Genomic DNA, 27,306 nt, shown 5'->3' on the forward strand with positions numbered 1-27,306 from the left:
GAAGTGAAAATGCTAAGGACGGTTACATTAAGGATCATCTTCAGAGACGATTGTCGTTTCCCTGTCTCTAGGGCTCTAGACTTTCTTTGAGTCTCTGCCCGTGTCGACACGACCGGGCCATTGTAAATATTGGTGTTATGTTGTATGTATATATGTCTGGGTATGTGGCATTGCATAGTATGGAGAGGAGAAATGATGTTTCTCTCGGTTGAGTGCATTATGAATAAGAAAGAAACTGCTTTCTCCTTAGCGGTATGCAATGGCTAAGGGAGGTAATTAGCCTGGGTATGTTACGGGTATAAATAAGGGGCGCTGAAAGTAGCTCGTCTCTCTCGCTTGTCAGCACGGCAGTAACACTGAACGTAAGTTTTTGTAATTCATTATTAAAATGTATGATTGAACAAAATATTTATGTATGTTTCTGTTTGCAGAATTCAATTCTGACGAGAAGGATTGTGCGATCAGAGAAGATGTGAAGTTTGGGAATTTTCATTGAGCAGTTCCGCCCCTGTCGGGTTGGTTTATATACGTACCTAGACACCCCATTATGTGTCTAAGTTGGCTGACGAGTCGTCATAATACGTGAAAAAGTTATTTGTAATACGCTCATGGAATACATGATGTAAATGTATATTCCGTTATGGATAGGGCTGACGAGTAATTATATATAATACGTGCAAGAATTATAGCCTAAATGTATAATCGGTGATGGAGTAGACTGGCGAGCCTTTTATAATACGAGTGTAATGAATGTATATTCCATTATGTAATTGGCGGAAGTCAGTATACCTTGCAAACATCCTCATTTTAAGTCATAAAATGCATTCCCTGTGCATTATCCGTACGTTATCTCTATATTATTCGTACATTAACCACGACTTCACTCCCAAATACTCTTAAAACGAAGTCACTGTAATCGGAGCTTGTACCAAACCTGCAGGTCCAGGATACCTTTTCGTGAACACCTGGTGTCACCACTGATTTTCAGTGATTCGTTCATGTAATTGTCTCCCTTATTTTCTCTTTTACCCCCAATGAGGGTATATTCGGCATACAGTCGAGACTGATTGTTTCCTTGCGTTGGAGTTATATATAAAAAATAATTGTACTACCGTGTTTAAAGTAATTACATTATGATAACAAATAGCTAGACAGATAACATAGTATAAAAGTGAATATTAGTCTTACCATGATCATTACGTTTAAACATGGAATAGAAGTATGTGCACAACGCGGTGTCTCTTTGAATATGTACAGAATACACAAGCAGTGTTTGGGATATTGAATAACTTTGACAGGTTTAGGATTGTGTTGAAACCCTTAACGATATCAAAGTTTAAGACCCAGCTTGTCAACCTGATGCACAATGTTACCAATACTATGGGTCACTATTTTGCCTCTTACGCCCTGTGGAATCTGTTTCGGCAGATAATCAAGACTATTCAAGAATTTTCTCTTGCATTGACATTTTGAATTTATTGGCTATAATATCACAACAGACCAACAAATGGCTTGACATCTGAACATTTTAAAATCGAAACATTGATTTAAACGGATTTAGAGCTTAAACCGGTCATGCATGTTCAACGATGTAAATAATTTATAGAACCTTCACTGGTTATCGAAACCGTTGGAAATACGCCCAGCACACTATAAGCGGAGTGTGGAAGGTCCGGGGTTTGAACACCGGCCGCGTCATACCAAAATACATTAAAAGATGTTACTTGTTGTTACCCTGTCTGGCGCTCGGCATTAAGGGGCTAAAACAAGGACTGGTCGGCTCGGAGTCAGTATACTGTGTCTGAGTGGGGTATTCCTGTTAAACTGCGGCATGGTATCTCAGTGTGCTAGCACTATAAAGCGGCATCAGTCCGGACTAGTACAAGTAGCCACACACACACACACACACACACACACAGACGCGTGCATGCACGTCGCTATATAAGTGATATAATCTTGGACACGACGTTAAACCCAATTTCACCTCACCTCACCTCATTTGAGTCATGATTCTGCGCAGTCGATCTTCAATTCTGAATTCAATCAGTAAAGGAAACAACATTTCGTCCTTTCGGTATAGACCTGTTAAGTGTTTGGGTGAAGGAGTGACAAACTGTTCAAGTATGTATTATCATATGTTAATTGTACACTGATAAGAATAAGAAACTTTCAGTTAACGAATGCAAACCAAACTTGATAAGAATTTCAAATAGACCAAGCCAAGCCTTTTTATACAGAACGCCCACACATGTCTCCTCACTGCCTTAGATGCACGCCCTTATGTTCTTCATTGTATACACGCCTTGAACTGCCTCCGTGGTCTAGTGGATAGAGCATCTGCTTGGAGAGCGGAAGGTCGGAGTGAATATAATACGGTGGTGTCCATGTTAAACTGAGGCATGGTATCTCAGTGGGCTAGCACGATAAAACCGACATAAATGTGGACTAGTTAAAGCAGCCACACACAGGACAATGCTCGTGGCTGTCTAGGTGAACAAACCTTGAACTAGACGTTAACCCCATTTCACCCCACCGCCACATACACACAAGGGAATAAGATCGCTTCACTCATACTTGACACAATTTGACTTTCAGTCGAGAAGGAAAATATTTTTTAAGCATTACTGAGTGCTGTCACTAAACCAATGTCATGCGTGTGTTTGTCACCATTCATGTCACTGTTGTGCGATTACCGTCAGGTGTGGCAAAGGTGTATGGATGGAAGCAGCAGTACCAGAGACAGTTATACAATAACAACCAGTGACAGCTCTTTCAAGATGTTTTCTGACGGCATTGAATAATGATATATGATTAAAATAAGAAAACGGAAACGCCTAACGGCAATTACACAATCACCATATTGGAATGACAAAGGCTAAAAGGTTTACAAAATCTACCATTCTGTTACATGGTGTGTATGACGGCGCCTGTAACCATTCATTCAGTTGTTCCGGAAATAAACGAACTATTAGTACCACAGTAAAGCATGAACGTTGTGCCACTGTCTCCATCAGAACACAACGCGCCTCATTTGATAAATGAGACACACATACACAATTAAACCAAGTAAATGTTGAATAATTATACGAGGACAACAGGTAAACCTTGACGATTACTAAATATTTAATGAAAAGAGTTAAAATGGTTTTTTTAGAAAATGAAACCTCTGAATAAACACTCAGAGAATATCAAATGGTTGGTACGAATATTTGTGTCCACTTTATTCATCAAATATATCACTTTTTCACATATATGACGAAGTTAGGCACATACTACATATATGACAAAGCCAGGTAAATACTACACAGATAGGGAATATAGATAGTAGACAGAAAATGGATACAGGTAAATACTACAAAGATGATGAATACAGGTAACTACTACATAGATGATAAACACAGGTAAATAACATACAGATAATGAAGCCAGGCAAACAATTTGCGACTTGCGTGCATGGACATAGTATAAAACCAATAATTATCAATGACGTGATTATTACGTATAACGACCTCGCAGCCCATTATGACGAATAAAACGACATGGTTTTTCAGAAACAAAGAAAAAGAGGATGCATTTTGAAGACAAATTCTTGAACCATTTGAATAAATGTTAAAGAAGTAATTATTTATCAGATTTTATCACAAAAAATTGTTCTCTGTGTGTCCTGAAAAAAAAGCATTGTGAAAAAATAAATTGTTCGGATTCTCCTTTCCAAACAAAATTGCGTGCCCTGAAGAAATAACATCATGTCTCTCACAACAGTCCTCCAACACTGCAATACCATTATGGGTTTGGTCGGAATTGTAGTGTCATCTTTATTTATGCTTCATATACTACTATTTTACAGAGAGTAATTGTATATATATATTTAGTAAGCTAAACGTTGTGACATGGAACATGTACCTTGTGAGTTTCAATAGTTTTCGTTTTATACTCTGACACTAATTACTATTGTTATCGTCCACAATCCTGTTGAGGACTTGGTTTGTTGAGCGGATACTTATCATCCTGCTTGGACCTGGATCTCGACTAAACCTTGTTTTTTGTCAGTTGTCTTGGTCTCACGTTGTAGCACGACCGAATTAGTATCGACTACATTTGTACTCCTTCACTTCAGCATTACAACAGATAAAGAAGGATTCGCGTGCATGACAGAAAATACTCTTCAGGCCAGACACGTTACCGTCTGACGTGAGCAGGTCTCTGACAAACTCTCCCGTCTCTGTCAGTTGTATGACCTTGTTGGAATTACTGTCCACCAGAAGTATGTCTCCCGTCCTGGCAGTGGAAATTCCATGAGGAACACCGAGAGCTCTGTCTCCGGTAGGGGCGTATCTCCACACAACATCCCCCTCTGATGTTAGACATGTCACAGACTTGTTCTCCCAGTCAGACACGACTATGTTGCCCTTGTTGTTGACACACATGTAGTCGGGGTAGGTAAATAGTCGCATATTGTTGTATGCATTAACTGACCTCAACACGAGCCCCGACATATCCAGGATATCAACACAATAGTCTGTACTTGCTGCTGGAGATGAAGGACTCAGAACAGCGAGACTGTAGTACCCAGTACGTGTTGTGATGGTTGATAGCAGCGCCAGGCCAGGGCTGACACCCACTGTTACAATTTCACATGATTCGGGGACATCAACCAGCACCTGCTTCTCTTTCAGCTGTGTTACACCCCATGGAGATTGTTTCACACGACCCGTACTGAAACGTGGCGTCTTTTTTCTGGTGTAGAACGATGTTATGCAGTGATTGTCCCCGTCAGTGACTACAACTGTCTGTACACCGTCTACAACCAGGACTGCGACGTCACGGATATTGAAGGACATTTTGGCACTGATCCGATAGTGTATGCACTCCAGTTTGCATATATGTGGTCATATGCACACAGTGCTTCAGTCAATCTCATTAAAATCAGATCTAAGTTCTCGCTGCCGCTAAACAAAGATCTGCGGACATCCTATAGTCAGAACGACCTTTCGGGAACTTTGACCTCCCACTGAAACGACTAACAAGAAGTCGACATCAGCCAATTATAAAGCAGCTTTCTCGAGCTTTGCGGCACTATTTTCAGACTACTTCCATTTCAGACTACGCTTGAAAAATATGTTGACACATTTCTCTATTGAAATTTAAAAACTGAACAGACGAACATTCCGGAATGTCTAATATATAGTTGTGATTGTATGGCAGTGCTTCCCACGAACTGTGCAACGCCTCCTCTGTTCAAATGTTTATCCCAAGGAAGCGAGACAGACGATCATTTTAACGGAATCATTCAAACGGGTCGTAACTGTCGTTCGGAATACCCCATGTTAACGTTTTCGAGGTTGCATGATTAGAAAACACATCACTTTCTTGATATGGTAAGCGACGCTTTGATTGGTCCGATGAAAGGTCGTTCTGACGTGACCCGTAATGGGATGTCCTCAGATCTTTGTTTAGCGATAGCGAGAACTAAGATCTGATTTTAATGAGATTGTGTGTCAGTGGGCTTTAGTGCTGCAATCTCACTCTCATTGCAATGATTGCCTGTGTTTCTAGCATGAGTTTCTGTAATTACTGCCCTTCCTTCCAAATACTTGAACCTATCGAGGACATATCTGCACCGCCCGACTCGGCGCCTATATATACGTGTTATCTATTCACTCAAGAGTAACCTCGACCCCCTTTTACAATCAACACTGGCAGAGCACACTATCGTCTCGGCACGTAGCCACCACTAGTTAGGTATAGGACCTATAGTAATCGAGGAACAATTGAGTGGATACGTTCACCGAAATTACAACTGGGGATTGCCTTTTATTTATATTATGTAACCGGTCAATGTCAATATATTTGAGTAATTGTAAAATTCAGGTAGCTTCTCAACTCTCTGTTGTAATAGAGTGGAATGATGTGATAACGTCTTGTTACAACAGGCATCGATTTCAAGGCGTTTTGTCACTCAGATATCTCCAGCAGATTATGTATTATAGAAACAGTGAATGCTCAGTAACAGTTTGACATGATCTGCTTTTCAGAAAACGACAAGAGGTAACTTAATATCGGCCTTTCTGCTGGCTTTGCGTTAAGGTGTGGATTGCCGCCCTCAGATAAACTCGTCCTTTTCCGTGACCGATCACTCGGCTAGTAAATCGCAAAAACTCGCCCCTGTCCGTAACCACAAAGAAGACTCGGCCGTGAATGTGAGCCAAGCGGGTAAAACTACAATAACAGGCCTGCGTCTGAACACACTCGCGAATACAATGTTTTCGCGTTAAAAGTTCAGCCGTTTAATTTTCGTCTAATCACATATTTACGAAGTTACTTTTTTAGAAGCTTCTCTCCTAAATATATTTAAAATATACAACGGCATTTTGAAAAAATATAGTTTCAGCAGTGTAACTGTAAACAAAGCCTGCACTCGTCTGGAATGATCACAGCAAGAATTGACTACAAACCGGCAATGGTTCAGTTGTTTTTGAATTCTTACAAAAGACTTTGTTCGTTCAAAACTGTTGAAATGACCCGAGATGACCTTGGCAGATGGACATTTCTCCTCTTGACCTCTTACTAGTATCATCATCTTTGGCAGCTAAATGTTATTGGAAATTAAAATCTGTCAGGTGGTCTGATTTTCTTAATTATGCCAGAATAAAATAGTACCTGGTCTCACAAATTAAAAAAACATTGATGTTTGTAAGGACAACATTACATTTTTGCAGGGAAATGTATTTGGAAAGCCCCTGCTTTTGTAACGGACGTGATGGGCCAGTGTTAGACAAAGAAGGCCCATTTGTCTTGCGACGATACTAGGCCCAAATCTAACGATGGTTAACCCAAAGAGCAGTTTTGGATTGTGTCCAAATGTGGCAAAAACAGTTGTTTGTAAGCTTCTATTTATTTTAATGGTTTATAAAATTCGTTATGATCATCTGCTCTTTTATTGATGGTGAATTCACCTCTCCAGTAAGTAGTTGTCTTCCGTCGACTTTATATACTCGTTGAGTTGACGTTATATCATTGATAATACATTCAGAATAAAGTTTAAGAAAACTCTTTTTGTTGAAGATTGCATTTTCTTTTCTAAATACATCTGTGGTTGCACGAGTGCAAGCATACAAACTGTATTCCTCTTCACATACGGGTCCAGGATTGTTCGATTATATCAGGACCTAACTGAAAACGTAATTAAAGTTCCTAAATAATAGTTTTGAATACTGTAATTTTCACTTTGTTCGTTACAGTACATGTCTCCTATTACTGATCTACACCGGGTACAACGGTTACGGGAAACACTATCTTGACTTCGACCTTGCCGCCATATCGATGTCATTCACTTTATTTCCTAGCCTTTAAATTATAATGGAGTATTATACATTTTTATTTTCAAACATTATATATTTCATATTACTCTATAAAAACAACAATGGTTTAATTGAACTTGCCTTATAAAAGGGTACAGGTTTACTCGCATTTGCAAACGAAGATGGAAACAAGTATATATACTCAAAGTTGCGACTTCCATTCCAGACTAAGCTTTTTAAAGTATTCTGAATAAGTCAGACAGTCCGTAACATTTGTTTTGTGTTGAGCTTTAGAGGTTTCATGATTAGAAAAAATATTCCGCTAACAATGTAATATAACAATATGAATATTTAATTTTTATTTTTTTATTACGTGTTTGTATCGTTATCTATCGTGTAGATTTTCGATCACGAACGTTGATATTACTTAATTTCGTTTATCCGACATAACCGGGTTAACGGGACTTGACTGTATTACAGTAAAATAATGTCATGTAGAATAAAGGCAATAAACATCACTGTACGCACATAGAGACATTCGTGTACATTGTCGTACCTACCTTCAGGGTTGACTACAGTTGAAAACATCGCCGTGTCATGCCTGTTTGTCTGAATGTTCTGCTCTCTAGCTGGTGGGCGTAAACATTGCTATCACAGGATAATCAGACACCCAAAGTCCAGGTCGAATGTCATAACGAAAGTACAACACGTTACTTCCTTCTACAGCAGTAATGGCTTATGTTCAATGATAAAAAGCAATATCCCAGTTCAAAAACGTGTTGTCTTAAGCTATGTGAATACTGGTAAATCTACGTTTTTACTGACTGGGTCAATGCATTGATAACAGCGATCGGCATTGCTCGCCCATTTCCGTGATCAGTCATTCGGGATGTGCAGGAAATATTTGGATGTGGATGATGGATGTTAAATGATCAAAAGTAATGACAGTAATACGCATTAATAATTGCGCCAATATATGTGCCCAAAAGGAGATCAGTATTAACGGTTCAGTGTGTCGTCTACAGTCTCATGTGCCTTATAGAACTATCCGTAAAAGAGAGAATCCATTCTTTTTCGATGATAAATGTCTCTCTTCAGCGACGCTAGAAATATGTGACCATTTGCTTGAGGTACAGTATATTTTTCGAATGACTGCAGACTGTTTAGTAACACGAAAGTCTGGTCAGCCAATCCAATTACCTATTCTCTGTTACAACATTGAATGTTAAAAATTAATAATTTTTTAATTTGATATATACACGATATACAACTTTTCCATTGGACGAGAAGTCGGTCACATGACCGCGAAATTGTCGTTCATAAGTGTATGAACGACGCAATTTGACGTTCATACGTTTTTCACGAGACCGTGTGCTTGAAATGACGTAAAGATTAACGGACTACTTCCACATTCCTGGGAAAACGCGGGGAATTCCCTGGCACGAATACATACAGAAGCGTTCTTTCTTTACATTTAGACCCTTTAATCTTGATCTCAGCCTTTCAGTGTACATCGAGAAACGTCAGAGATTTTGACTGCATGATCGTTTAAGAATATCCCCGCTACGATCGAACCTATAGTAAACAAAACGAAGAAATGCACAACCAAACTATCGTAGTATCGACTCGATCCGTGTCTAGGATGATAGTGAGTCTACCACAATCTATGAATTCACCTTACTGTCTAATTAACACATCTTTAATCACCTTTCAATGATCGACCAGCTGAACAATGATGACTCAAACATGTAACCGCCACAGGTTCATTAGCAACTTCCGAAATCTCTCCCGTCACGTTTATCGTGTCGGCCATTTTGACGTTTTGTACTTGATGTAAATGTATTACGACGCACTGTCATTGTTATTGACTTACTGAGGTATTTCTTAACAGGCATTTCTCATCTAATGAGGATATACATTTGTTGTAAAGAAACTACAAATGTTTTTCCTGTAGAGCATGTGGAGCATACATATGTTCATGTCACCTCACATTTTGAGGAACCATTTTTTTGCCGCGATACAGCTGGTTGTTGTATGGCTATCAGTGTAAACATGAAGTCATACAAAATGTTGCGTATAGATCTAGATCCTTTTAGGTACAAAATAGTGACACAAAAAATTATAAGAATTGACTTTCACTTTTGTGAGTTCATTGCAGGATGAACCTTCATATAGAGTGAGGGACAACATTGTATGAAGCTTAAAAGCTTAGACGTTCATACAGTTTGGCCTTCACTCTATATGGTGGTTCATACTCCAATGAACTCAAACAAAGTGAAAGTCAGTTCTTAAATGTTTCCACGCCTGGCAAGAAAATATCGACAACATCATGTTTCATCAATCACTGCCGGTATCAAACATTTCAAATTCGCACATAAACAACATACATTGTTTTAAAGAAGCATTACCCCAACGGTTGACGCGAAATACATCTGTCTCTTCTATAACACTTCGATAGCTTTGATGTAGCACTTTGGACTTGTGACTGATACATCACGTGCTTTAACATGTGGCGATATACTGTTCCCTGTTGTGATATGTTTCCGTCAGAGTATTATCATATACCATTCACTTGTTCATGTCACTACTGTCTCTGTCACTACTGAGTCCTCCAAGGACAGACAGCATTTCACGCGACACAATATCTGTGTGTGTAAACTTTAAATCTCGCCTTCACATGTTGTAGTCAATGCCTTAAATCAGTCAATTTATAGTCATGCTACTCTGGACGATAGCCGGTTTCATAGTGATGGCTGAATGAGATACCATGCCACAGTGTTAACATGTATCACCGTCGAGGTGGAATGGGGTTCGGAGGCGCCGAATATTGAATGACTCTGACGTCTAATGGACTATGATCATTGCAATTTTTTTTCATGAAGAGTGGCTTTTATCTCAACTATATTGTGTTTACAGTCACTTCTAACTGACAATATACCCCCATGTCCTTCTTGTCCTCGTATGTTCTGTAATTTCATTGAAAGTGCATAATGACTCTGTATCATTGCTGACTATTTGCTTATTTCATGATAAACAAACGCTTAATCTGGAATGTCTATACGTCTCTTTTGTGGAGCCTGATATATAGTTTGGTACATTTGTGTTCCCTCTTGGTGTGTGTTCGCATGGGGCATGCATGCAGAGTTGGGTTATATTCTAACTGTCGGTAATCTCCAGGTCGGTTAAACCCCGTATTTCCTTTATAGAGTTAATAATATCAATCGCTACATTGTCTGGTGGTCTCAGTGCAGTGTTAAACAACACGTACGCACGTACATTCCAGTTTGGTGCGTAAGATCTAAATCTAAAAATTGTGTGCCTGTCATGATTTATGTGTGAAAGATTTTATGGAAAAGTTGGCCTCCTTAAATATATACTTTATTTTTTTTCAAAAATAGATTCTATGTAAACAAGATATTTCAAGTAAAGCAAAACATGGAAACAGACTTTGAACAATAGATAATTACCTGCAAGTCCCATACTTCATAATTACTGTAAAGGAGGATAATTCTCACCACTTGAAAGATGGTTCTTAGTCTGGACTGACAATATCTCAGATTGGTATCCAAGATTTGCGATCCTGTCCAAGCAATAACTCTCGGATGATAAATACATTGGTGTTCAGGAATTGACAGAAATAGTGAAACCATGACAGTAATAGAGTTCGTCACATTGACAATAACTGACTCATCTTTATGATTTCACAGGCAAGGCCTTCGATGATGGACAGGAAGAGATGGCAATATTCTGTGACATAAGTAAAGCATTCGATCGTGTTTTGCACAAAGGTTTGTGATAGGAATTAAGCATGTGTGGAATAAAAGGGGTTCTTTTAAAATGGTTCCAAAGTTACTTATCTGTTAGAAAGCAATAAAAGTTATTAATGGACATCAATCGAATGTTAAACCTGTATTTGCCTGTGTCCCTCAAGGTTCACTGTTAGGACCCTTATTATTTTAAGTATTCACCAATGATATTGTCTGTGATGTACAATGGAATATATGCTTGTTTGATTCTTCACAATGAGTTAAAGATTTCTATGAACATGCACGCAAATATTTCTCACCAATAACTGTTTACATCTGATATACCTCATGTGACATAATTTCAAGTTCATACTGCTGTATGACATATATACTACTTATCCTTGTTCGAACTTTAATGGGGAGATACTGAAGTATATATATATATAGGCTTTGCCTGTTTATCAATCACCATTCACTGTAGGAGTGGAATTAGATATTGTTAAAAACGCATTGACACACAACCTCATTCGCTGTCCATGTTATTGCGTTTCTTTTTCATCTTTAGACCACGCCATAGTATAACTGAAAACTGTTCAACGCAGCATTAAATCATATTTTAATTAATTACCAACTCACTCATTCATCTACAAGTTAGATTTACAAAACTCTAACGTTGGTTGACACGAGAACAGAGTTATATGTTGCATAGGATATGTTAAAATAGGTTCACAGATCAAAACGTTAATGTGTGGTTTCAGTCGCGTTGAGAAGCCTGTTATGTACACAAGCGGCTAAAAATGTCAGTAACATAAACAAGGGGCTGAAACCAGTTACATATACAAGGGGATTACGACTGATTCACTATTTTAATGAGTTACGAAGGCAAAAGGTCTGTAACAGCCTCGATCACAGTTTATTACAAGTTGGAGTCTGTTGATGAGGATTGCTTCTTGGAATTTTCAAATCTTTGAAGTCTTTGAGGTTGATTGTAAGGGTTTTGATTTGGTCCCACTGGATGCTGTGGATGGGGTGATATGGTCTGATAAAGGGGATTTAGAGTCAACTTTGGACACTGAGCTCTGATGTTCTTTAATTCGGGTTTTGGGGAGCCTTGACGTTTTGCCAATGTAGGCATGTCCACAATTACACGGAATGTGGTACACAGCCCCTGATGGTTCTTGTTGTTGGCTGTTTGGCGGTTTTCCTTTGGCTTTGATGGCGTCAATGTTGGCCCACTTCTTTTAGAGTCTCTGAATTGTATGGCTGGCAGTTCCAAAAGGCTGATGACAAAGGGTGCAGATTGTTGAAGGGGATTTGGGGGTTTCCTTGGTGGTGCACTGTATTGTCTGCTGCACTAGCTCGGTAGGGGTTGTACAGTGAGGAGGCAATACAAAGCTATATGCAGAGTTACTTTCCTCCTGCGTATATTCGTACAAAAAAGGACATAAATGATTTAAAATTCGCATAAAGAAATTGGATGAAGGGCTTGATACCCAATGCTTACCATGCTATTCTAGATGACAATAAGTACAGACAGACTTTCAATGACGTTTGGCATAACCGAATACCCATCACAGCCTCAGTGTGTGTGTGTGTGTGTGTGTGTGTGTGTGTGTGTGTGTGTGTGTGTGTGTGTGTGTTGCCAGCGTCTCGTGCATGCCTTGAGCAGTGTGCTATGTTTTTTCTTGGGACCTCTTTTTCGCTAAATTTGTGCTCAGGACGTTTATACTTCAGGTAGTATAAATCATAGCATTACGGTTAGACCAAGTTAACCTTCTGTGGCCGATGTCACCACAAGTATCTCTATAACAACTGTCACTAGTGGTGTCTTTCACCTTGTGATCACGTGGATTATTCATTGCAGGAAGTAACCTATTTGAATATCGTATGTCGGCTTGACTGAAAAAGTGATACCCAAGACTGTTTTTATTATGTATTCTACTCTTTTACTCGATCTATTCTCTTTACATAAATTTACTTATAACCTTTTCAGAATAACCTCATGCACAATCCATGATTGTTTTGTTTTTTCTATCACACTAACATATACTCTCTCACATCCGTTTTTGTACACAGAAAGAAGAATCCGTATTTATCGCAGAATACATCACACACGTCTTTTGACTTGAGAACATCTCCAACTAACTCCCCCGACTCTGTCAGCTGAATCATTTCATTGGTGCTCCTGTCTACAAGCAGAATGTCTCCTTTGCTGGTAGTTGTGATGCCACGAGGCAAGCTGAGCGCTCTGTCTCCGGTAGGTGCGTATTTGAACACAACATCACCTTCTGACGTTAGACATGTAACAGACTTCTTCCTCTCGTCAGACACGAGTATGTTGCCCTTGCTGTTGACACACATGTAGTAGGGGAAAGTAAACAGGGTCTTGTTGCGTTTAGTGAGTGTCCTCAGCACATGCCCCGCCATGTCCAGGATATCAACAACGCCGTATCCACCTGCTGCTAGGCAGGAAGGATTAAGAACAGCGAGACTGTAATACACCTTATTTGTTGTGAAGGACGAGAGCAGGGCCAGGTCAGGGGTCACTTTTACTGTTACAATCTGATGGGATCCAGGGACAGCAACCATAACCTGTTTCTCCTTCAACTGTGTTACACCACATGGAAGGTCACCCAGGGGAAGTTTACTTTGACATCGCTGGTTGTTTGTTGTGTAGAAAGATTTTACACACTCATTCTTCATGTCGGTAACCACAGCAGTCTGTGTACCGTCTACAACCAGGACTGTGACGTCGCGTAGATCAGCCTCTTTCTCATCACCCGCCATCCTCCCGTCTTTAATTCCAACTAGCACAGGCGACAACAGACATTTCGTCTGATCCTGATATGTGACGTGAATCTTTCCCAGATGTAGGTTATCTATGATGTGCTGGACATGCTCAGCGTTTGATGTAAACCTGACGTCGTCTATTCTCCGTGTGTCTACTGTGTCTGTGTCCCTGACATCCCCCAGCTCTATAGCTCCCGACTCCAAGGCCTGATACGCGTCATACAGGTTCATCACACAGTCCGATACCAAGGCCTGGTCAATGAACTCACAATGTTGTCTGTACATATGCATCTCAATCTCTTCAAGCTTCAAACCAGAACGGAGTTGGCCGGCGTACGTCTGTGTAATGGTATTCTGTTCATCCAAGAGTTGTGTTTCTTTCTGTTTAATCTTGTTTATAGTTGTCTGACATATAGACCTAATATGTTGTACAGCTGACTCTTTAACTCTAAAAATAGTCTTGAGTTTCTTATTTTTCATCTCTACTTTCTTCGACCTCACTTTCAGTCTCTTCCCCATGTCAAATCTCTTCTCCAGCAGTGCTGCCTCCATCTCTGGCTTCATAGACTCAATGGTGACGACAGTTTTACAAGCTCTGTGGTAGGTGATATAACATGTCTGACATGCAGCCTTCTGACAGTCTTTGGGGCGGTCGGGTAGCCTAGTGGTTGAAGCGTTCGCTCGTCACGCCGAAGACCCGGGTTCGATCCCCGACATGGGTACAATGTGTGAAGCCCATTTCTGGTGTTCCCCGCCGTGATATTGCTGGAATATTGCTAAAAGCGGCGTAAAACCAAACTCACTCACTCTGACAGTCTTTACAGTGGAACTCTACATTGTTACTCTTGTGCTCTGTACACTTGACCCTCCGTCTGTCCTTTGACCTAGATGACAGGTCACACAGATCATGGTCCTGTGACGTAGGGCTCACCCGGTGTGTCTTCACACATCTGTCACAGAGGGCCACTTCACACTCAGGACACCACATAGCACCTGGAGTTGTCTCCCCTATTTGCTGACAGATCGTACAACAGGTGCTTGACGTCTCTGTGAAGAGAAGTACAAATGTATACTAACATAATATGGAAACACTAAGTTTGCAATCAGGCTTCGTTTTAAGGTTAATCAATTAAACAAAATAAACCTTTGAACTTGATGAACAATTTCCTGCTACAATTTCTTATGAATCGGTTGTAGCGGAATTAAACAAAATTTCAAACATATTCTTGCTAAAACATCACAAAATTGAATTGCTAAGTTTGTATGCAGACTCTATTTTAAGTGCATTAAAACTTTAAAAATAAACAATCAAACTGGATTTCATATTTCAATTGAATGTGATATTTGTTCCATAAACACAAGCGATCAAGCATAATAAATTCACGTGTTTCACATATTTCTAAAGTGCTTATCTTCATGTGTAATCAGCAGAACATCTATATTCGTACGCGTTAACATGGTGCTTTAAGTTTTAGAAAGAAATCAGTAAACGCATGTCACTGGATTGTCTGGCCCACAATTTCTAATCTAACACTAGTATGGTTACTTCTCAGTTGTTTGTAATAATAATAATAATAATAATAATAATAATAATAAGGGCCTGATGATGTACGCCTCTCCGTGGTGGGCCTAGATAGGGAGGATCTGTTCCCCTGAACTAAACGTACATCACCCAGGTAGGGCTAACTACCCGAAACGGGTTCAAAACCGGGTTATAGAAAGCCATGGAAAAATTGATCTTTTAACTCCGCAGCCCAGTCAGCCTTCCTCCAGTATACCAACCAACCAAGCTGGAGGTGGGACGTGCCTCAGGGGGAGGCACAGAACCCGTCCAAGAATATCTTGGACGCAACAACTGAAGTCCACACTTCTAGAATGTGCGCAAGCAACAGGGTGGCCAAACTGCCAACAATCGTCAGGCGCCTTTGCATGAACCCTCAGGTACAACAGTAGCAGACCCGAAATTGCAGATGAACGTTCGCATTATTCTCCCTAAATTACCTGATGCACTTGTCACTGATGACCAACACTTGGGCTCACAAAATGAAATTCCTGATTGTGGCCTCGAAGATTTTGAGTTTTCTTCCGATTCCGACCCCTCTTCTGTCCATGATCTTTCTCTTCAGCAACCCATGCTTGCCCTAAAAGGCGACAATGCTTGGCGGTCAACGGAATCGGGTGGTCAGGCTCGCTGATTTGGTTGAAGCATGTCATCGATCCCAATTGCGTGGATCGATGCTCATGATCTCAATCGCTGGATTGTCTGGTCCAGACTCGATTATTTACAGACATATAGCTGGAATATTACTGAGAGCGGCGTTAAACTACAAACCAACCAACCAACTAATGATCTTTCTTAGCATGGCTTATATATTGTGTTTATGTCATTTTATAATCAAATCTGTGATTTACCGATTGAGAAATGGAGGCCAATTAAACAATTTAACAATCATGTCCACAAAATCAACTTGATATATTAAATAACATTATTTCTGTCACTCTTAATGCGGACTGTTCTGTGCATGACATTAACTGTTGTGGGTATGCTGCTGCTCGAACACTGGAGGAACTCGATTCAGTTTCCAAAAACAATGAACCACAAAAGTGCAAAAAACAAAATCATCCAAAGAAAAACCGGTTCCAAATAAATCTAAATGAAACAAAGAAAGACATATCCTGGATAGAACTTTGCTTAGAATTACGTTCATCGGGGCAATCAATGTCAAAACAAAAGACCCCATTTGGAAAACTTTAAAAACAAAATACAAGACAACAAAAGAGAAGATTCTTAATCAAATTCTTGATTCTCTTAAAACGAAGTTAAGGTTTGGACAGAGAGAAACAGAAAGTGGGACAAGAAAAATATTTTCATAAAACAAAACAAATTGTCCAAATCTAATGTCCACTGTCCAAACACCATTACTTCTCTTGTGGATACAGGGGGTGCTCCGCCTTGGTTCTGCATAGGTCGAACAATACTTATCCCAAAGAAATTTGAAATTTGACTGACCCTAAAAACTTCCGCCCTATAACTTGTCTAATACACAGTACAAAATATTCAGCAGGTGTCTCACAGATCTTGTGTCATCATACTACGCTTCCAATGACATTTTTTACATCGAGCAGAAAGGAGCCAGAAAGGGATGCTGGGGTTGTAAGAAACTGTTACTGAGGCTGAGACTTACCACCGTAATCTCAAAATGTGTTGGATAGAATACAGAAAAGCTTATGATTCTGTACCTGATGAATGGATTTTAAAGTCACTGGAATGTATTGACTTCCCTGAGAGACTACTAGTTTTACTCAAGTCTTTAATGAATTGCTGGACAACTCAACTTGAGATGTATTCGTAGTGGCAGGTGGGAACCCATTCCTGTTAGAAGAGGAATATTTCAGGGCGATTCTTTTAGTCCTTTGGTTTTCTGCTTGTCACTTAATCCTTTAGGCTTTTTTCTCAGCAAAGAGGAAGGTCATCATCCGGGACCTCCTCAGCACAGATCCCCAACATCCCTTGCTCACCCTCCTTTCCATATATGACCTTCAACTGATTGCCAGTGGAGGATTCACACTAGAAAAAACGATTCTAACTGGTCGAGTCCTTTTCTAATGATATTAACATTCTTCATCTGAAACGTGACATGGTAGAAGTGGGAGGATCAGTCAGTTTACTTAGGGGAGGAGTTATTGACCATCACGTGGAAGGTCAGGCCTATACGTACTTCGGAATGCAGGTTAGGGACAAACTCCAGAGTGCCCAAAGCAAGGACAAACATTGGGAAGAGTACAAATGTAGACTTATGAAAATCTGAAGTTCAGGGCTGAACGCTAGCAATAAAGTCTAAGCCACAAATACTTGTGCTGTACCCGTCCTTTTGTATTCTTTTGGTGTTGTTGATTGGTCAAAACAAGAAATTCAGGGTATTGACACCCTCATACGAAGAATCATGTCAGACAATAGATCCCACCATCCCCGCTCTTCCTTCAATCGCTTATTTTTACCAATCATAATGGGAGGGCGTGGTTTGATAAACGTTGGGGCTCTTCAGGATAGAATTGTCTTTTTGTCTGATAATCCTCTTGTGAAGCATGTCAAGACTCATGATGAAAGCAAGGCATTTCTCAGTTTTGGTAAACGAGCCAAGGATGTAGGACATATTCTCAATGTCAAAGTGGATTTTGTTGATTGTTCTGTACTGCTGGACGGTACAGAAATGAGTGTCAACCAAGCGAGGTGCCATATCAAATCGGCTTAGACTCAGGTTTTCAAAGAGAGGTTATCTGAACGACCACTGCATCGAGTCTATGTGCATTGTGTTAAGAAGGAGTCCTTTGCTTGGATGAAGTCGGTTGGCCTGAGAAGTGAAACTGAAGGCTTTTTTTTGGCTGCTCAGGATCAGTCACTTCCCACTCGAAACCGTCAATGTGTGATTTTGCATTAAAATGTAAATGTGAAATGTAGATTTTGTAATGAATTAAAAGAGACTATCCAACACTTTGTCAGTGGATGCCCAGCTTTGGCACAAACACAGTATCTTAAGTGACAAGATGGAGCGGCTCGATCATTTAATTTCGGTTTTCACACAGAGGTCCATCCATGGTACGCCCCATGGGCGTCATAGAAAAGGATAAATACAAAATTCTTTTGAATAGGCCCGTTTACATCCTCAGAAATATCCAGGCCAACAAACCTGATCTTGTACTTTTTGATAAATCCAGTGAAATCATTTATATTATTGAATTTTCTGTCCCTTTTGACACAAAAACAAGACAAATATGCAGACCTCTCTTTCGAAATGTCACGCTTGCATCCCAAGTACCAAGTTGTCCAACTCCCAGTGGTTCTCGGTGCCTTGGGATTGGTAACGCCCAATCTGTTGACTGACATTGAGAGAGTATTCAGGTTTGCTACCAGGAATAATGTAATGTGTGGGTAATGTAGAAGGTAGCAGTGTTGGGGAGTCTTCACATTCTCTGAAGAGTTCTGGGTGGGCTTCACTAGGTAGCGCTTCCTGGGAGAAGTCCCATTCGCTGTCTGGGCTGCATGTAGAGGGGGAAGGGCCCAGAGATGATGATGAGCCTAAGCAGCCTGACTGTGCCAGGATCACCCAAACCCTCTTTGCTGCATTGTTTATTTCTTCTGTTAGTAAAGGTAATAATAATATTCCATTGTAGGGCGGATATATCCATGCATAGTGCAGGCTAATAAGAAGTCATTTGGAGACAGAAAGTCTAAAGCGATAGGATTTGAGTTGTGAGCGGAAAGTAGTCAGTTCACTGTTGTGGTAGATGGTTCCGGGCAATGGCCACTAAGTATGCAAAGGAACGTTTGCCATAGTGTGATGTCTGGACACTTAGTATGAAGAGCAAATTCTTATTCTCTGAGCGGAGGGATCTTCCTGGGACATACACATGAAGGAGATCAGCAAGATGGGATGGAGCTTGTCCCATGAGACATCTGAAGACATAAAAGATAATCTTGAACGTTATCCTGTGTTCAGCTGGAAGCCAGTTGTATAACACAGGAGTGATATGGTCAGTCTTGCGAGAGTGAGTAACTATTCTGGCTGCTATGTTCTGCACTCGTTGTAAGTTGGCAGCCGGGATCTTATTGCATCCACCAGCAAGCTATTACAGTAGTCAGACCTTGTCATAACTAAAGACAAGTGTGATAGATGACTGCTGAGTAAGAAATTTGCGGATGTGCCCTATGTTCCTTAGAATGAAAAAAACACAGGCTTGTTGAGAGACAATTCCGGATCTAGGGTAGCACCACGATTTCATACATCTGCTGACAGGGGAATGGTGGTGTCACTGAACTGAAATGATTCAGTGCCACATTGCCCTCTTGGACCCTTTGGACCAACAAATAGACACTTGGTTTTACTGTCATTAAGCTTCAGCTTGTTTTCAAACATTATCCATAACATAATGTTACTGCAGCATTCGCCGAGTCGCAACAATGTAGCATTTGCATCTGATGTTGTGGGTTTGAAGACATCATGGAGCTGCGTGTCAGCAGCATAGAAATGACGACTTATCTGGTGCTTAGCAATGAGTGTACCTAATTCCTTAGTGTATGCGGTGAATAATACTGGTCAAAGCACAGAACCTTGCAGGACCTCACACTTGAACAGCAATTTCTCAGTCAGTGATCATCCATCAATAAGAACTGACTGATATGAAATGAAAGATAAATCAATGCCATGCTATTCCTTCAATCCTGAATTCATTTCTGAAGCGTGCAAGAAGACCATCGTGGTCAGTGGTATCAAAGGCAGCACTTACATCGAACAGAACCAGTAAACCAACGTTATTGTTGTCTATAGCGATTCTTAAGTAATTAAGAACCTTAATTAGAGCTGTATCAGTGCTGTGATTGCTTCGATATGCAGACTGGTAAGGCTCATGGAGATTGTTGCCAGACAGATGCTTGGAAATCTTTCACCAACTGCACGTTCAATTCATTTGGATAGGTTTGATCCTGGTTTGATACTGGTTGGTAGTTGTTAAGTTCATCAGGGTTCTTTAACAGTGGCTTGACAATAGCTACTTTGAAGACTGATGGCATGACGCATGACACCAGATTTGTGTTGAAGTTTGTAAATACTGGTAGAAGAATTGGCCAAGATTATTGTGGTAGAACTGTACCAGGAACACACGAGGTGGGATTGGACTTTTTAATAAGTTTCAAAACTTCATCGTCTCTGAGCAGAAGCTGAAAGTTTCATGAACGGGAAAGAGTCTGAGAAGACAATTTTTCTCACTTATACGTTTCTCATACGAATTGTTGAATACTTTTTTAACGTGTTTTAAAGTAATAAATGAGAAAACCTGAATGTTCTTAACGGTAGAATTGTTAATAAATATTAAACACAAAAGACTATATGAATGTCAATGGTACTACTGGTTGAACATCTACATCTTGCTTTCACTTAACCTGGCACATGTTCCTCGGTCCTGAGGGTGTCAATCAGCCCCTGTATAATGATGCTGGGTTTGATCTGCCCCGCCCACTCCTCCACTGGCCTGCTGGGGTTGGGGACCTTGGTATCTTGTCGACAGCAGGGACAGGGGATTGTCTTGGAATGTACAGCATCTGGTCTGGTTTGGATGTACTTGGTGATACATCTTTGACAGAAAGTGTGGTGGCAGGTCAGTGTACACGGGTCTGTGTAGGTCTCGAAGCAGATGGAGCACGTCAGGAAATTATCCGTTACTTTCTTTCCCAGCCGGGCGGTAGCCATCTGTTAAACTGACAGGCAGTAGTTTTATAGTTTGACTCATAAAAGTGTTAAATGTATACACCCATTTGCATATGATTATTTTTTGCACATATGAAGCCAAACGTGTTTATAGGAAATGTAATGATTATCGATAGAATGATGATAATTTTAGTTATCTCTCGTCAGTCGTGTACATGTACTCACTGCATTGGTCATCGGAAAAATAAAGAACATTAATGACTGACATTGTATGTTGTTTAAGGTCACATTCTGCAATATCCCAGCTGCATGAGGCGGCTTGTAAATAATCAGCGATTAACATCACAGGCATCGATCAATGTAAATTAGGATATGAAGACATTCAGTCAACTGAGCCACACCACCCGATCCAAATAGTCGCCACATGCGACATGCTTAGGCTGCTGGCTAACCTATATTCGTATCTGGAATATTTATTAACACTGATCAATTGTATGTCCCGCGACATGACTAGGTTGCTGGGTACCCATATTCCTACCTGTAATCCGGTATTTCGTAATATTGATCTCTGATTGTGGATATTGTGTTGTGTACATACATCATCGGTGTTCTGGGAGGCACGTCCAACCTCTTCGTAGTACAAGCTGAACATGGCTGTCTGTTACACCTTTACGTGTAAAATATCCTGCCTTATCACTCACGGGTACATCGACGCCCTCCTACAGTAAACACTGGCATAACGCACTATCGCCTCGCCTCGCCACGTAGCCACCGGTAGTAAGGTACTCAACTCAACTCATTTATTCTCAGAAAAAACAGCCACAGTGTTACATGAGAGACAATATATTAAAAAAAGTAATATGTACAAAATGACAGCATTTAATAAGAATAATGAAAATAGGATACGTTGATGCTAATACAATTTACCAATTGTATTATACGCATTGTCAAGGAATTAAGATTCCTTACTGGCGCCTTTTAGGTCTCTTACACTGTTGGTAGTTATAAGTTTCTTAAATTGGTTCATGTCGCTGTTGGACAAAAGCCTCACATCTAAAGTAAATACTAAAACTCATCTCCCACAGCGATTGAATCACAGAGTGGCCGCTGGAATGTTCATGATCAGCCATCGACCAGTTTCAACGGGCAGCCCATGGTTAGTAGTTCTGAATATTAACACAGGGAGAAATATTGATTTTGAGAGTAACAGATATTTCTCAAATGAGGGTTGGTTCTGGCCTATGGAGCTTGATTGAACAGTGGATTTCAAGTTCTGAAGGAATTGAGATCTAAATATTTTCAACCGTTGAAGCAAGCCATGGCGTTGGACATACCGATGGGTTTTTGAAATACATATCAAAGACTGCAGTTATTTAATACAGTCTTAATAAAGTCTAAACATGGGATATTTTCAACTTCTTTATGGATAGTATACATGTATTTGTAAAGTGTTTGGGACGGTTTATCATGCACTTCTGTAGAAGTAAGCTTAAGCCAAAAGGAATTATACGTTTAAAAACTGTAATACTTCCCTGCCAAATTCACCATTTAACATAAAGATTGGAGTTGTGTCTCGTAAGGCGAAATGTTTATTATCTCAGTAACTTTTAATCCATTTATCAATACACTTTTTACAGTTCTTTGACATTTGGTAGTAATAAGATTCATTTAAAGGCGTATTTTATTTTCTCATTTTATTGTTAGCTTTTTAAAACTTTTTACGCTGGATTCGACATTCTTTGTCAAACCACGGCTTGTCCCTTTTATGGTAAGCACATGTTTTACATTCTACCTAACACCAACTGCAGTGGATGTGTTACAACCAATATGCGCAACTGCGCACTGACTGCATTGGGCAGGGTGTTTGCCCAATGCGTGCAATGGGCAATATAGCTTGTCCAATGCATGCAATGGACAGTTACGTGTATGAGTTTTAAATTCTTATTCACAGAAGTCAAAGGGACAAAGCCATTTTATAAGGATATATTCACCGAGTTATTTGACAGAGATCTGATTGTTTTCACACACAGATGCATCAACATTAAATCATAAATTCCTATTTATATGGTTTCTTAACTACTGTAAAACACAAATAAAATAGGGCACGAAAATAATACGTCTGAACAAAATGACCAAGTTATTATTTATTACAGTTTATTCACTTAGTAAACATGTAACATAATACCAATTTTAAATGCGTGCTTTGGGCACAACAATTACCTGCACATATTTTGAAATATTTGGAGAAATATTTTATTCACAACTATTGCCCATTGCATGCAATGAGCAGATAATTGTTTGCACATTGCATGCACTGGGCAAGCTGTATTGCCATATACATGCAATGGGCAAACGGCCTGCTCAATGCACTCAGTGGGCAGTTGTACAGATTGGGTGCAGCATGCAGCATCAACAAGCGTGTGTCCTATATCGTGGGCCATGCCGTTGATCATTTCCGCAGGTTCAAGTGCTCGCTCTGTCAGTTCACGCTAAAGATGCCTGTTGATATTCTGACAAAACATGGTGGATACATTTTCGACTTGGGCTTCTTACTCTCAAAAGTACCAATGGTTGGATTACTAAGAGGACTGATTTTGTAAATCTGGTTTCTGGTAGGGTATAATGACAGAGAAGCGACTGGACAGTGAACATCAGAGTAAATTCATAAAGTTGCATGGACAATGGTGATGTAATAATATAATCAAGAAATGATGTATCAATTTATTTACCAATATGTCTGTCTTTTCCCAAATGACCATTTGAGATAAATAGGTTTAAATGTTTGTGTATGTCAGTGACTTTAACACCAAAGTTATTCATCCCATCCATGTCTTATGTGTCATGTTGTAAGCATTGTTCATCTAATACTAATTCAGGTTTAAATCCATAGCCATCTCATCAATACTATGTTGATCCTTTTCTCTGTTCGTGCAATAAAATCACCAAAATATGGTGACGTAGTCACTAACTGAGAGATAATTCATATATATATATATATATATATATATATATATATATATATATCATATACTAGTAATGGGTAGGTTTCTGGGCAGGATATAAACACGATATCCGTTGGGGTCATATGCGGATAGAGATGCAGTATCAAAGGTCAAGTAGGGACTACTTTCAGTGTTTACAAACTCACATGGCGTCGCCCTTGTCATTCGGCGATCGAGTCAGAATTAACCATTGGGAATCTGGATAAACTAAAGGGATAATTGCTATCATTATCAAAAGAACAGTCTTATAAACTGAAAATCCGTGTCTAACTGTGACGTAGCTAAGGCATTTGATAATGTTTTGGCAACTTTGGAGATATAAATTTCGAAACAATTTTGCGAGGGCACTAGGCCCAGCCAAGCGGGATCAGTAGCCATATCTGTGCTTGTCGACCTCTGCGGCTTGAAACCTTTTCCACAAATTAAAATACCGGTAGTTGGATTTGGCCGAAAAATGTTTGAATTGTCACCTTGTTTCGTTTTGTCACTCTGGGTACATCTTACTGTACTTAACGTTGACAGGACAGACCGACTCTGGCTACGTGGAGAGGCGATACTGTGCAATGTCAGTGTTTACTGTAACCAACAGGCGTCTGAACGTGGCCGTGACGTCTCATTGACTAGGGTTAGAGTAGCTTCCCTTTGACGAAGGGCAGTTACTCTAGCGGACAGACCGATGGATTGCCGCGAAAGGCAAGTAAAAACATTTATTGTTTTGCGTATATGTTTCTTCGCCACTGTATAAGAAACAGATGTTAGTTGGAGCTCTATTGGCTACTGTCACAGTCCGCTTGACACATTACTTACACTGTGACGTAATAAATATTAATGCACGCATTCCAGGAAAACTTACAATGTTTCGGTAATGTTTGTGAGAGAGGGAAAGCTATTTTCAAGCACAGAATTAAAGAATGACATTATATGGTAAAGAGGTTATCACGCTTGTGTGTTTGGGGATGTTAAATATCCTGTATTAGGAATAAACACTATGTATTTAGGTCGCCAAGGCTCGCTAAATACAATGTTTATTCCTAATGAAGGATATTTACCATCCCCAAACACACTCGCGTGATAACCTCTCATTATTTTTCACTGAAATCCTTATGCCCAAGCCCCCTCTTACAGTAAACACTGACAGTGCACAATGTCGCCTCTCCACGTAGCCACCAGTAGTTCGGTACAGAACAACTCATGGTAATGGAGGAACGATTGAGTGGATACGTCGACCCAAATTACAATTGGGGACTGCCTTTTGTTCAGCTCTGTGAACCAGTCAATGGAAGTATGTTTTCGTAACTGTATCTATGTTATTAGCTTCAGGTCGATGTGATATAACCCACCGCGAGATTTTAATGTAATAACGAAAGTAGGTGACTTCCTTGTTGCAACATATATAATGACACTTAGCTATTTCGAACAGATAATGAATGCTATGTTACAACAGATTATGAATTATAATTACAAAAACAATGAACACTAAGTGCCAGTTAATAGTTTGACATAATCTACGTTTCAGAAAACGGGAAAAGGTATCTGAAATTCTACCTTTCTGCTGGCTGTTTCCAGGTGTGGGTTGCTGCACTGGTTTTACTCGGCTGGTCCCAAATCGCCGCCTTTCGGCTCCTTCCGTAAAACGAGATCAAGCACAGTTAAACCGGCAACCGTTACAGTTCTATGCATGGACGTGTACGGACGTCGCTATAAGTGAAATAGTCTTGAACGCAACCTTAAGCACCATTTCACCTCGCCGTTGCATTTGAGCTGGCAAAGGAAGATAATTCTCACCTCTGAAAACTGTAGATTTCTCATCAACATATAGATCAGACTGACACGTTGTTATACCACTGAAATCTTGTTCAAAGGGAGCCGGAAAGCCAAATTCACTCACTCAGTTTCGTGTTCAGATAACATTGGTTTGCTTAGCGTTTGGTATCGGTGTCGGTGATGAGATCCATATCCTTCCGATGTACTTAAAAACTAATCAATGCAAATTACAACGACTGAACTTGTCTCATAAAAGTGTAGAAGTTTACAACCTAACCGGGCGGTAGCCATCAGTTAAATTTAGTATTTAATAGTATTCCTTCATAGTTTAACATGTTTTATATTTGCATTTATATATATATACACCTTTGTATCTGCATCATGTATCTGGCTTCTTTATTACCTGGCTGCAAATAATATATCTACATGTGCGCAGTATGATATACTGTACCTGTCTGCACGTGCAAATGGATTAAAACAAACAAGTTCAGTTATATTATTGTTGTTTGTATATATACTCAATGCAAACAGAAGCCAGATACATGATTAAGATATAAAGAAGCCAGATACATGATGTAGATATAAAGAAGCGAGGTACATGATGTAGATACAAAGAAGCCAGATACATGATATAGATATAAAGAAGCCAGGTACACGATGTAGATATACAGAAGCCAGATACATATTGTAGATATAAAGAAGCCAGATACATGATATGTAGATATAAAGAAGCCAGGTACATGATGTAGATATAAAGAAGCCAGATACATGATGTAGATATAAAGAAGCCAGATACATGATGTAGATATAAAGAAGCCAGGTACATGATGTAGATATAAAGAAGCCAGATACATGATGTAGATATAAAGAAGCCAGATACATGATGTAGATATAAAGAAGCGAGGTACATGATGTAGATATAAAGAAACCAGGTACACGATGTAGATATAAAGAAGGCAGGTACATGATGTAGATATAAAGAAGGCAGGTACATGATGTAGATATAAAGAAGCCAGATACATGATGTAGATATAAAGAAGGCAGGTACATGATGTAGATATAAAGAAGGCAGGTACATGATGTAGATATAAAGAAGCCAGATACATGATGTAGATATAAAGAAGCCAGATACATGATGTAGATATAAAGAAGGCAGGTACATGATGTAGATATAAAGAAGCCAGATACATGATGTAGATATAAAGAAGCCAGATACATGATGTAGATATAAAGAAGCCAGATACACGATGTAGATATAAAGAAGCCAGGTACATGATGTAGATATAAAGAAGCCAGATACATGATGTAGATATAAAGAAGCCAGATACATGATGTAGATATAAAGAAGGCAGGTACATGATGTAGATATAAAGAAGCCAGATACATGATGTAGATATAAAGAAGCCAGATACATGATGTAGATATAAAGAAGCCAGATACATGATGTAGATATAAAGAAACCAGGTACATGATGTAGATATAAAGAAGCCAGATACATGAT

General features: G+C 39.7%; 3 protein-coding genes across 3 annotated transcripts; all 3 read right to left on the minus strand.

Moving 5' to 3' along the window:
- Nucleotides 1-3,204: 3,204 nt before the first annotated feature.
- On the minus strand, nt 3,205-4,854 carry LOC125378011. The gene has a single exon (XM_048392559.1). It carries the CDS (start codon nt 4,839-4,841, stop codon nt 4,083-4,085), a length of 759 nt encoding a protein of 252 aa, XP_048248516.1. The 5' UTR covers nt 4,842-4,854; the 3' UTR covers nt 3,205-4,082.
- An 8,104-nt stretch (nt 4,855-12,958) lies between these two features.
- On the minus strand, nt 12,959-14,476 carry LOC125378010. Its single transcript, XM_048392558.1, has one exon. The coding sequence runs from the start codon at nt 14,399-14,401 to the stop codon at nt 13,082-13,084; it is 1,320 nt and encodes a 439-aa protein (XP_048248515.1). The 5' UTR covers nt 14,402-14,476; the 3' UTR covers nt 12,959-13,081.
- Nucleotides 14,477-14,636: 160 nt separating this feature from the next.
- On the minus strand, nt 14,637-23,994 carry LOC125371685 (E3 ubiquitin-protein ligase TRIM56-like). The gene is made up of 3 exons (XM_048392945.1): nt 21,638-23,994; nt 20,775-21,089; nt 14,637-14,884 (listed from the first exon to the last, which is right to left on the minus strand). The coding sequence occupies exons 2-3, from the start codon at nt 21,079-21,081 to the stop codon at nt 14,637-14,639; spliced, it is 555 nt and encodes a 184-aa protein (XP_048248902.1). The 5' UTR covers nt 21,082-21,089; nt 21,638-23,994.
- Nucleotides 23,995-27,306: the final 3,312 nt, after the last annotated feature.

This window comes from Haliotis rufescens, unplaced genomic scaffold (assembly GCF_023055435.1).
Source record: "Haliotis rufescens isolate VD_foot unplaced genomic scaffold, xgHalRufe1.0.p SCAF_11, whole genome shotgun sequence".
Lineage (NCBI taxonomy): Eukaryota > Metazoa > Mollusca > Gastropoda > Lepetellida > Haliotidae > Haliotis > Haliotis rufescens.

Coding starts and splice junctions, on each gene's coding strand:
- LOC125378010 (XM_048392558.1), bottom strand. CDS start 14,401: ATGAAGCCAGAGATGGAGGCAGCACTGCTGGAGAAGAGATTTGACATG.
- LOC125378011 (XM_048392559.1), bottom strand. CDS start 4,841: ATGTCCTTCAATATCCGTGACGTCGCAGTCCTGGTTGTAGACGGTGTA.
- LOC125371685 (XM_048392945.1), bottom strand. CDS start 21,081: ATGGCTACCGCCCGGCTGGGAAAGAAAGTAACGGATAATTTCCTGACG. Junction 14,885..20,774: donor GACCGAGGAACATGTGCCAG/GTTAAGTGAAAG, acceptor TTCTCTTCACAG/AGACGTCAAGCACCTGTTGT.